Source organism: Sinocyclocheilus grahami, unplaced genomic scaffold, assembly GCF_001515645.1.
Source record: "Sinocyclocheilus grahami isolate Dianchi unplaced genomic scaffold, SAMN03320097.WGS_v1.1 scaffold175.1, whole genome shotgun sequence".
Classification (NCBI taxonomy): domain Eukaryota; kingdom Metazoa; phylum Chordata; class Actinopteri; order Cypriniformes; family Cyprinidae; genus Sinocyclocheilus; species Sinocyclocheilus grahami.
In genome coordinates this window covers 1,029,374-1,040,518 of record NW_015505354.1, presented here as the reverse complement: position 1 = coordinate 1,040,518, position 11,145 = coordinate 1,029,374, and the positions used below count along the sequence as shown (strand labels likewise).

General features: G+C 39.8%; 1 protein-coding gene across 1 annotated transcript in view; it reads right to left on the bottom strand.

Annotated features, from left to right (window-relative positions):
• Positions 1 to 5,044: 5,044 nt before the first annotated feature.
• LOC107593713 (polypeptide N-acetylgalactosaminyltransferase 1-like) overlaps positions 5,045 to 11,145 on the bottom strand; it is a 100,720-nt gene continuing 94,619 nt past the window's right edge. Inside the window, exons 13-14 of the mRNA XM_016283568.1 lie at positions 10,009 to 10,143; positions 5,045 to 6,609 (exon numbers count right to left, since the gene is read on the bottom strand). Of these exons, the coding sequence (XP_016139054.1) occupies positions 6,463 to 6,609; positions 10,009 to 10,143 (282 nt within the window). The 3' untranslated portion in view covers positions 5,045 to 6,462. The remainder of the gene's footprint in view (positions 6,610 to 10,008; positions 10,144 to 11,145) is intronic.

Here is an 11,145-nt window from a genome sequence, read left to right as displayed (position 1 = left end):
AACCACCGACTGGGGCGGGTCTCTTGAAGTGTGGCCTTTAAAGCCTGCAGAGATTCACGCCTCTCAAGATGGGCTTGCCCAATGGGAAAAGCCGGAATCCCAAGTGGGCGTTTTGAGATCCTGTGGAGTTTATGGCTCTTTGTGTTGAAACATGGTACTTTAGTATCTGAAATTTTGATTGAAAATACTAAAGGTTCTCAGGGCACTAATATATTGCCTACGTACCAACAAATAATATACATTCTTGTTTAGATCATCAGAAGGCGAATTCATAGATACTAAACAAGCTATATGTAAGGTTATCTGAATGAGTGGTTTATCGTAAGCACGAATAAAAATAGTCTATAATACAACAGATTAATACAAAACAGCAATAATACACACAATGGCCTGAAGAAAATGTGTGTTCATTCAAAGAAAAGGTTTTCCTATGAATTAATTAGTAGAACAGTCCATTTCTCCTGTGCATTTGTACCCCTTGTTTCTGGAGAAAGCAGAATGAAAGCCGGCTTGCATTCCACAAGGTTGTAAATGTATCGGGTTACCATGAAACCAGGGTCTTGTTCGGCGTCCTGGGGTGTTACAAAGTATTTGTGAAATCTAGCTAACAAAATATATATTGTGTGTTGGAGTGGTCCAGACGCTACACTGTCCTCAGTAAAATGCGCAGCACACAATAGCAAATTGGGGTTATAATGCTCAGGAACAGAGTTAAAAAATAAATTGCAACCACTGCTTCCTGACATCATCCGCTTTCGGAAGCCCAAGCAAAGACGTTTGGGCACAGAGGTGAAAAAAACAGCATTTCAGGCGGTCGCGCATCGGACGAGAAGTGCAGCATCGCGTCGCGCCACATCTTTAAAATGAAAATACATTATTTTCTATGAGTGTAGACACACCGGCGGCGCCGTTCGGCGTCTGTCTGCGGTGCCCAGCTACGTCGTGTTGTACTTGTAAGAATTGTTCTAGACATGCCGAAAATTTGACGCTACAGCACAACAGCTCTTCTTCGTTTATCTACCGAACATGAATAAAATATGCAAGCAGACACTGTCAAAACGGCACTCATGAAATTAACCGATACCCTCGAAACAACACATGCATGATTTCAATGTCAGCAGTCAGAATAATCCAGTTTAAATGCAAAAAAGTGCCCAATAAGTGATAGGAAAAAGCAAGGTAATTAGCAGGTATTTCACACTCGTTCATGCGCACAACCATGACAGTCAACTCAAAACGGTGTCATTCATTGATACTTAATTATAATCCGACAATTACAAAAATAACAACAACAACAATAATGCGCTTACGTTCGTGTCGCTCTATAATTTTACACAGAACTAGAGGAAGCCTCTTGTTAAGTTCATATTGTAGAACATAATACAGAACTTTGCACAGTCAAAACTAATCAAGTCTCGCGGTTTTCAAGGATTTATCAATCTGGACGTTTAAAAGATAAAAAAGACATGATCGTATAAACCGACATATTTCGTTTCGGTTATGATTAATTCAGATGTGCTCTGATTTCGGAGTTGCAGTGATAGAGCCTTCGTGTCATCTCACTCCACAATAATTCACGTTTTGAGAGTTGAGTCACTCTCCCACTCTTTAACATATTTAGGCATTGTGATTACTTGAATATCCAGTCACACAACATTCAAAATCAGATACGTTATAACTTTTCACGCTAAAAACTGGTCACTCATGAATCATACCGTCTGTCTGCTGAGCCCTCGTGATAATTTACATCAGCACCAGCGCCTCTGCAGTGTGTGTGTGTGTGTGTGTGTGTGTGTAGTAACGTTATGATGACTGATTGGATGCAGTATGATCATACCGTCTGTCTGCTGAGCCCTCGTGATAATTTACATCAGCACCCGCCTCTGCAGTGTGTGTGTGTGTGTGTGTGTGTGTGTAGTAACGTTATGATGACTGATTGGATGCAGTATGCATACTTGGGTTTGTTTTGTTAAACAATTATCCTATGCAATTTATAAAACAATTATCCTATGTAATTTATATGTTTGAAAACCGCCAAACTGACCCCAAACCAGCCCAAATTTTGTCCACCCGCCCAAGCCCATTTTTACCCGCACAATCAAATTCAAAACCGCCCAATCTGGCAACACTGCCAGCAATCTCAGCAGACCGCAGCAGCATATGTGACAGCTAGGGCTGGGAATCGATTCTTTGCACACATTTAAATTCACGAAAATAAACTGAAAGAAAACGAGTCGGTACTGATCATCTGAATTTTAGGATGCAGCCTTCCGTCTGAGAAGCACCGTTCACCTCCCTCATGCTCGCTAAAAGCTGTAATTACGACAGTTGTGAGATAAAAGATTATTTTCATTTTTATATTTTTATTACAATTCGCCTCCCTCATGCTCGCTAAAAGTGATCAGAAGTCTGATTAGTTTCCTGATTCGGATAGATAGTTTTAATGAACCAGTTAAAAACACGTTTCAGAGATTATTTTACGGCGGAACGACAGAATAGATCGTGACGTCATCGAGTGTCTTGATCTTATTACCGTCTAAAATACTGGTCATTTTTTAACTATTTTTAAAACATTTCTATCAGCCAATGATAATTATAAAAGAAAACGTGACGAGCATAGATCAGTGGCCGAGAGCGCATCTGATTGACAGATAAACCACGAGCTCTATCAGTTATTAATGTTCTGGTTATTTTGTTTCAGTGTAGTTTGTTAATATTGTGCAAAGCATACAGTCAAAGTACACTTCATCATTCAGCTGAACTGTGCACATTTATTTTAGACACTTCATGCGATAAACGCATGCCCCTGCTGAGCTGTGTCATGGGCAAAGCAGACAAAATTACAATTTATGTATCGTCTTTTTCTTTTTTTTTCTTACAAATAAAGCTTCATATTATGAGAAGGATACATTCTACGACCTATCCTGCAGTCATCCTGGTGAGATTAGGTTCCTTCAATCTAAAAAAAACAAGAATCGAAAACAACAGTGAGGAATCGATTCTTTGAATCAGGAATCGGACTCGGACTCGGACTCGGACAGCCCTAGTGACAGCAGTTTCAGGGCGGTCTTTTCACTCCCGGTCTGAGACGGCTGGTTTAAAACTGCTGCCACGTATGGCACTGCAGGTCTGCAGCTGTACATATCTCAATACAAGCAGAGTGATATAAATGGAAAAAGTCCCAGAGCTGTTCAAGTCAAAATTGAGGGCCGGAATTAACTTGAATAATGACCGTGAGCTCGAGATTTGCTCACGTGCAATGCTACCTTTGACCTCAGATGCCCTCTGATGAGTTCACACGTGCTCTGCCATTCTTCACACCATCATATCAGAAAGCTATAAATTGCGCCACCTCAGAAAGGATTGAGGTGGGATTGAAATCGATTGCCATTCACTCGCTCAATTACGCTGAACTGGGCTATTGACTATCTCTATCCCGGGTGCAGTGTGAGTGAAGTCTGTCATCTGTTAAATGAGCATGGGGACGTGCAGTTTTGGTTTGTGAGGCTTTTGTTTTTTGTTTGTAAGATTCCAGTGTTCCATTTTTATATATATATATAGTTTTATCACATCAAAAGAAGACAATGAAATAACTATTTAAATCTGAAACAGCCAAATGCTTTTCTAAATTCCTAACATCTAGATCTACAGTCAAGTTCCATTGTGCTCAAATTTGATGCTTCAAAGCTTTTTTTTTTTTTCATGAAGCCTAACTGCAAGTGTTCTTGTGAGTGCAGGGGTGTGAAATCTTAAAGTGAGAGTATTTAAGAAGGTCTATGACAGTGCCACCAAGTGATAAACCAAAGCAAGGCAAAACTCTAACCATGAAACTTGAACCTTGCACTTGCACTTTTGAAGAATAAAAAAGTTGTGATAATTTTGATAATGTTTAAGCTTGAGGGTATAAAATCCTACACGATACCTTTAACAACCCCGCATGGTGCCCCATTGTGCAAACCACTGCCGTGAAACTAAAACCAACTGAGCAGTTCTCAAAACAATTGAATAATAACAACAATAATAAAATGATATCGCAGCTGATTTTGGATTTCTGGAACTTTTTTTTAACCATGAAACTGTGCACATGAACAAACATCATAAAGGATACTGAGAAGTTGGACTGTAAACTTTCTGTGATTTATTTCTCCAGCCTGTGGATCATCACAACACAGGGCTCTCTAACCCACCAATCAGCAGGCCAGACCCTCATTAATTAAACAAAAAAGACAAAAACATAAGACGTCCCTTTGACAAATATAAACACACGCACACTTGTTCACACATCTCTACAGATGATCTTGAGGCCCTGTCCAAATACTTGCAAGATCTTCACCCATCCTCTGCAGTGAAACTGCCCTTTTATTTGCAATCTTGAATCACTTCAGAATCTTTTTTTAGAATCTAGAATGTGCATTTACAGTCCTACAATTTAGAATTTTTCAATTTACAACCTTTATTTTGAATCTTTTGTTTTAGAATCTTGCAATTTAAATTTTTTTTTTGTTCACCGAGACATATAGGCTGCGTTTACACTTGGCATTAACTTGGGGGGGAAGTCGTGGTTAGAGAGTCGGACTCGTAACCCAAAGGTTGCGGGTTCGAGTCTCGTACTGGCAGGGATTGTAGGTGAGGGGAGTGAATATACAGCGCTCTCTCCCTCCTTCAATACCATGACTGAGATGCCCTTGAGCAAGGCACCGAACCCCCAACTGCTCCCCGGGCGCTGCAGCATAAATGGCTTCCCACGGCTCTGGGTGTGTGTTCACGGTGTGTGTGTGTTCACTGCTGTGTGTGTGCACTAAGGATGGGTTAAATGCAGAGCAGTTTCCACAACGGAATATATCCACCTTATTAATAACTGCAGCCTCCTAATTTTTCGGGATTTGTAAAAAAGAAAACCCACCACTTCAGGTCGACTTTGCACCGGGGCCACCCTCTGCAGACGTATTTAAATATCGCGCGGGAAAGACAGATCCGATCGGTTATCCAGATAGAGAAGTCGGTTGATGTTGCCAAGTGTAAACGCGCCGTGTCTTGACTGACTGATGATCCGATCTGCTTGATCGGATCACGGTGATCGCATGTTAATGCCAAGTGTAAACGCAGCCATAGTTTCTATCAAGACTACTGGAAAATCCAGTTAAAAACCGGACTAATGACCAGGACACAAAAGAGTACAGATCATTTATGTATTTGGACAGGGTCAAGATTCCTGATTCCACATGGCAAATCTCAAAACAGAGGAGGTCACTTTCATTTTCATCTTCAACCATCACAGCTCAAATGAAATCTCAGATCACTTGAAAATAAAATCAGAAGAATGAAATGCATGAACCTGAAATGCAGGACAATCTCTTTAGGCTATCAAACTGTTTAAAGACATCTGCTGAAATGTGGCGAGCAGCCTACTTTTACCTTCAGATGCCAAATGTGTTGATGAATTAAAGAAGTTCTACACAGAAGTCAGTAATAATTTTAAAGTGAACGTAAACAAAGAAGGATATCAGACGAAAGTGTTCTTTCTCGTGCATGTACACAGTGAGACCGAGCCCTTGTACTGTTGGATGATATGACAGAAGATGATCCATCTCTTCTCGATCAACCCATGTGCTTATGGGTAAACCATGTCGGCTGGAACCCAAAGGAAGGCAACAATTAAGGGTGAAATTACCATCATATCTTTAAGAGACAGACTTGCTTGTACGTGGCACTCAAAAATGCAGAAACCAAAAAAAGTATCAACCACTGGTTTAAAAAAGTTACATGAGCACTGATGATATGAAAAACGTCCTAGACGATCAGTCATCCTTTTCATTAATTATAAACCTATATGGGGATTGATTGATTATTGGTAGTCCACTGGCTGAGATGAAGATTGACAGACAGGTCAGTGTGTGTCGGTGGCCAGTAGAGGGAGCCCCTGCTTCAAACGGATAGCAAACCACTGTAATGTCCACAGACAGGAGATCCATCCTGATATGTGACACTTGAAATCTCACATGCACACACATCCACTCAGACACACATCAGCCTCTCCTTCATGTGCTAGATACCCTTCATATCTACAAGGCTTGAAAAATACTTAAATTAAGAAAAAGGGTGAAACTCCTGTGGAAAACACTGTGACTCACACATTCCTGTCTCTCTCACACACACACACACACTGATACTCTAAAAGGGAGGCGTTCTCGTAAACATAACCAAAATGCCCGCAGCTCCTCGAACGAGGAGGATAACGGCATCAAACTCAAGTTTCTTTCTCCATGAGTCTTTCTCTCCATCATTCGTTCTTTTCCTCTGCAAGGTGGAGTGATGGGAAGATTCATATACATATGCGGTTCTGTTCTTTGAGATCATTTGAAGGCAGACCGCCAGGATTGAGAGGAAAGCAGTCCTTTCTCTCACATTCTCTCCATCAGTGATGGTGTGAGAGTCTGTCCATCTGTCTGTCTGTGTGCGAGCTCAGAACATCTCGGGCAGTGTGACGTTGCGGAGCAGCCACTGCTGCGAGCGGCTCCCGGTGCAGTCCCTGACGCTGGGCACCTGACTGTCATCTTCGGACGCCTTATCCAAACACTGATTACTGTTCACATGCACCAGGCTCAGCTTCTGCAGGAAGATAGACATGTGTGAGACATCAGTGCAAAATCACTTGTTGTTGAGAATGGAATTGTTGCTATACAGTATATTGCTATATAACACTGATCTCACTATGCTGCATGTTTAATTCCAATTATTATCACCCAGCAGTTGTCACAAAAATGCACATATGTTGATTATGTATATATACTTTAAAACACAAAAAAATGGTAATATATTAATAAATATTTTTACATTTCAAAAATTGTATTTATTTATTTACTTACTTGCCATTTTTACAAATTAAACAGGGCATTAACATAAGGAGGTTTTTGGAGATTTTGTCAGGTTTAGCTCACTTTGGGTACAAATCTGTCCCCAAAATTATGGTTAAGTAGGTTCAAGCACGCACACACACACAAACAGTTGTATTATGATAGATATACGAATAATGTTTGATGAAGATGTTTGTTTGCTTGTACCTACTTAACAATAATTTTGGGGACAGATATATATATATATATATTAATTCACCCATCTATATATATCTTCAGGATCACTGGAAACTTCCAGGCAGGTTGGAGCTAAACTCTACAGGAAAGTGACCCTCCAGGGGCAGGATTGAACACCCCTGGTCTACTCTAATTATAGACAACTTAGTCTTAAACAGCTAATCAAGGTTTTCAGGATTACTGGAAACATCTAGGCAGGTTGGAGCAAAACTCTGCAGGAAGGTGACCCTCCAGGAGCAGGATTGGACAGAATTGAATCGGGGGCTTGTCCGGGACAAAACAACATTCAAAACAAATTAAGCACTATCAACAACATCTGGGGCATGTTCTTAATTACCACAAGCAACTATTTTCACTTGTCAGTTTGTAAAAACAAACATTTACAATATTTGACTTTCAGTGTAAGTCTAGGGGGAAGGTACTAAAGAACAGAATAAAAGCGTAAACTTTAAAAAATTAATTCTTCTGTACAATCAATACAAAAATGTGTATCTCAACAGTAAAGTTGTCAAAATCTGTCCTTTTAACAACCCTTTTAGGTATCTTTATGCTAATCAAGCAAGGCCAGGGGTAGCCAACCCTGCTCCTGGACCAGGGGTAGCCTATCCTGCAGAAATTACCTCCAATCCTAATCCTAATCAAACGCAACTGAACCAGCTAATTAAGGTCTTCAGGATTACTTGGCAGAAAGCCCTCCAGGAGCATGTAACTTTGGATGTAACTTTACACAGACAATGTTAGTAAGCAATTCTAGTCTCATGTGATTACGTATTGTGGCTATACTTTCAAAATGTGTATTTCAACATTTATCCTGGTGTAATGCCTTGCCCCATAGAATAGTAAGAACATTACTGTAAATGAGATTTCGTGATCTGTTTCACATTTATACACACACCACAGGGTCAAATTCCCAGAGCTGGTTGCCTTTCAAGTGATGGCACTTGAGCATCATAACTGGCTTGTCAGTTTGTAAAAACAAACCTTTACAATATTTGACTTTCAGTGTAAGTCTAGGGGGAAGGTACTAAAGAACAGAATAAAAGCGTAAACTTTAAAAAATTAACTCAATACAAAAATGTGTATCTCAACAGTAAAGTTGTCAAAATCTGTCCTTTTAACAACCCTTTTAGGTATCTTTATGCTCATCAAGCAAGGCCAGGGGTAGCCAACCCTGCTCCTGGACCAGGGGTAGCCAACCCTGCTCCTGGAGGACCACTATCCTGCAGAAATTACCTCCAATCCTAATCAAACGCAACTGAACCAGCTAATTAAGGTCTTCAGGATTACTTGGCAGAAAGCCCTCCAGGAGCATGTAACTTTGGATGTAACTTTACACAGACAATGTTAGTAAGCAATTCTAGTCTCATGTGATCACGTATTGTGGCTATACTTTCAAAATGTGTATTTCAACATTTATCCTGGTGTAATGCCTTGAGAATTGCAAAAAGCAATCTTTCTCTTTCCACCCCTTGGCTAATTCACTCTCCCTAGGCCTGAAGGTGCGTTTAAGTTGTAAACTAAAATTATGTATTTTCAAGATTGACAGAGAAGTGATTTAATGTAACTAAACTAGCATCCCTTCAAAAGTGTTTATAAGGGAAACCACGGGGTGTTTGTTTATGCACGTACATTACAAGAAAGGGATGAGTGGGCACCCTGCAGACAGACAGCTTTAAAGGGTTAGCTGGCTGTCTTTGATGTTATATGACATATATGAGGCCAACAAGACCCTAGAGGTGAAAATCAAGAGTCAAAAGGGCCTCTGCATACATGCATGCATAAGAGAATAGTCAAGGAACAATTCATGAGCAAAATGATGGTTTGGCACATTGTTTTACATGTTGCACCACCTTTGTCATCACCAAGAAGTCATTAAGTCATAATTTTCTTTCATAATTGTAATGCTTCACCCTGATACCACTTGACATCATCTTGAGATCTTCTTGAGGACCACCTTCGTGCTGGGTTTAGCTCTTACTCCAGGGGTGTCCAATCCTGCTCCTGAAGGGCCACCATCCAAGAGTTTAGCTCTGTCCCGAATTAAACACACTTGAACCAGGTAATCAAGGTCTTCAGGATCACTGGAAACTTCCAGGCAGGTTGGAGCTAAACTCTACAGGAAAGTGACCCTCCAGGGGCAGGATTGAACACCCCTGGTCTACTCTAATTATAGACAACTTAGTCTTAAACAGCTAATCAAGGTTTTCAGGATTACTGGAAACATCTAGGCAGGTTGGAGCAAAACTCTGCAGGAAGGTGACCCTCCAGGAGCAGGATTGGACAGAATTGAATCGGGGGCTTGTCCGGGACAAAACAACATTCAAAACAAATTAAGCACTATCAACAACATCTGGGGCATGTTCTTAATTACCACAAGCAACTATTTTCGCTTGTCAGTTTGTAAAAACAAACCTTTACAATATTTGACTTTCAGTGTAAGTCTAGGGGGAAGGTACTAAAGAACAGAATAAAAGCGTAAACTTTAAAAAATTAACTCAATACAAAAATGTGTATCTCAACAGTAAAGTTGTCAAAATCTGTCCTTTTAACAACCCTTTTAGGTATCTTTATGCTCATCAAGCAAGGCCAGGGGTAGCCAACCCTGCTCCTGGACCAGGGGTAGCCTATCCTGCAGAAATTACCTCCAATCCTAATCCTAATCAAACGCAACTGAACCAGCTAATTAAGGTCTTCAGGATTACTTGGCAGAAAGCCCTCCAGGAGCATGTAACTTTGGATGTAACTTTACACAGACAATGTTAGTAAGCAATTCTAGTCTCATGTGATTACGTATTGTGGCTATACTTTCAAAATGTGTATTTCAACATTTATCCTGGTGTAATGCCTTGCCCCATAGAATAGTAAGAACATTACTGTAAATGAGATTTCGTGATCTGTTTCACATTTATACACACACCACAGGGTCAAATTCCCAGAGCTGGTTGCCTTTCAAGTGATGGCACTTGAGCATCATAACTGGACCGTTGAGTTTGGACACATCCAAACAGAGGTCATCAGTCCGGATCTCTTTATTGGCTGTGTACGAGAAAACCTGAGTGGGCGGAAAAGGTCACAATACATCAGTGTCGTACATGTCAAGCATTGAGAGACGACTGTGCCAATCAAACACACAAACACATACATACACAAACACGTAAATGCGTACTTGATAAAAGACAACAGACTGCTTTCATCCAAAACACTAAGTTTCACAAACGTCAGATCAGCAGGGCTTAAACCATGACAAACACATTTAACAGCTTCACTGCTATTATATGTAGCCAGTGTTTCATACAAATGCTGATTTAATACGTGCCTGTTATGTTTTACAAAGCAGACAGTCCAATAGTTTTTTCCATTGTAATAATTGTAATGCACGGCTCCTCATAGGGTTGGGTATTTCCAAAGACTTTCCAATTATTTAGATTCAAAATGACTGCAATTCAGATTCAACAGCTCTCAATTGGTTTAGATTCAGATTTTGATTCAATCTGATTTGATTATGATTCAGTAGGTTATTTTCACTTATAATGTCAATTTGGTTGATAATTTTCTCTCTGCTAATGTTTATTCACACGGTTAACTCTTCTGCAAAAATATTAAATAAAAAAATAAACAAGAGGGCCCAAACTATGAAGTTGAGTGAGTTAGTTCAGTAAATTCAATGACAGGAATCACCGCTCTAATACATTTTCCATCGGATACAAAAATAGGCATGGAGTAAAATATCAATATTGAGATTTTACCCAGCCTGCTCACTACTTACTGCTTTATCTTATTGTCCTAGCTCTTCAACCTTTTCATGCACTACTGTTCAAAAGTCAGTAAGATTTTTTGTTAAAAGAAATGAATACTTTTATTTAGCAAGGACGCATTACATTGATCAAAAGAGACAGTAGTCTTTTACACTGTTACAAAAAAATCTATTTCAAATTAATTCTGTTCTTTTGAACATTCCATTGATCAAAGAACCTTGAAAAAATCATCACGGTTTCTACAAAAATATTACACAGCCCACTTGTTTTCAACATTGATAAATGTTTCTTGAGCACCA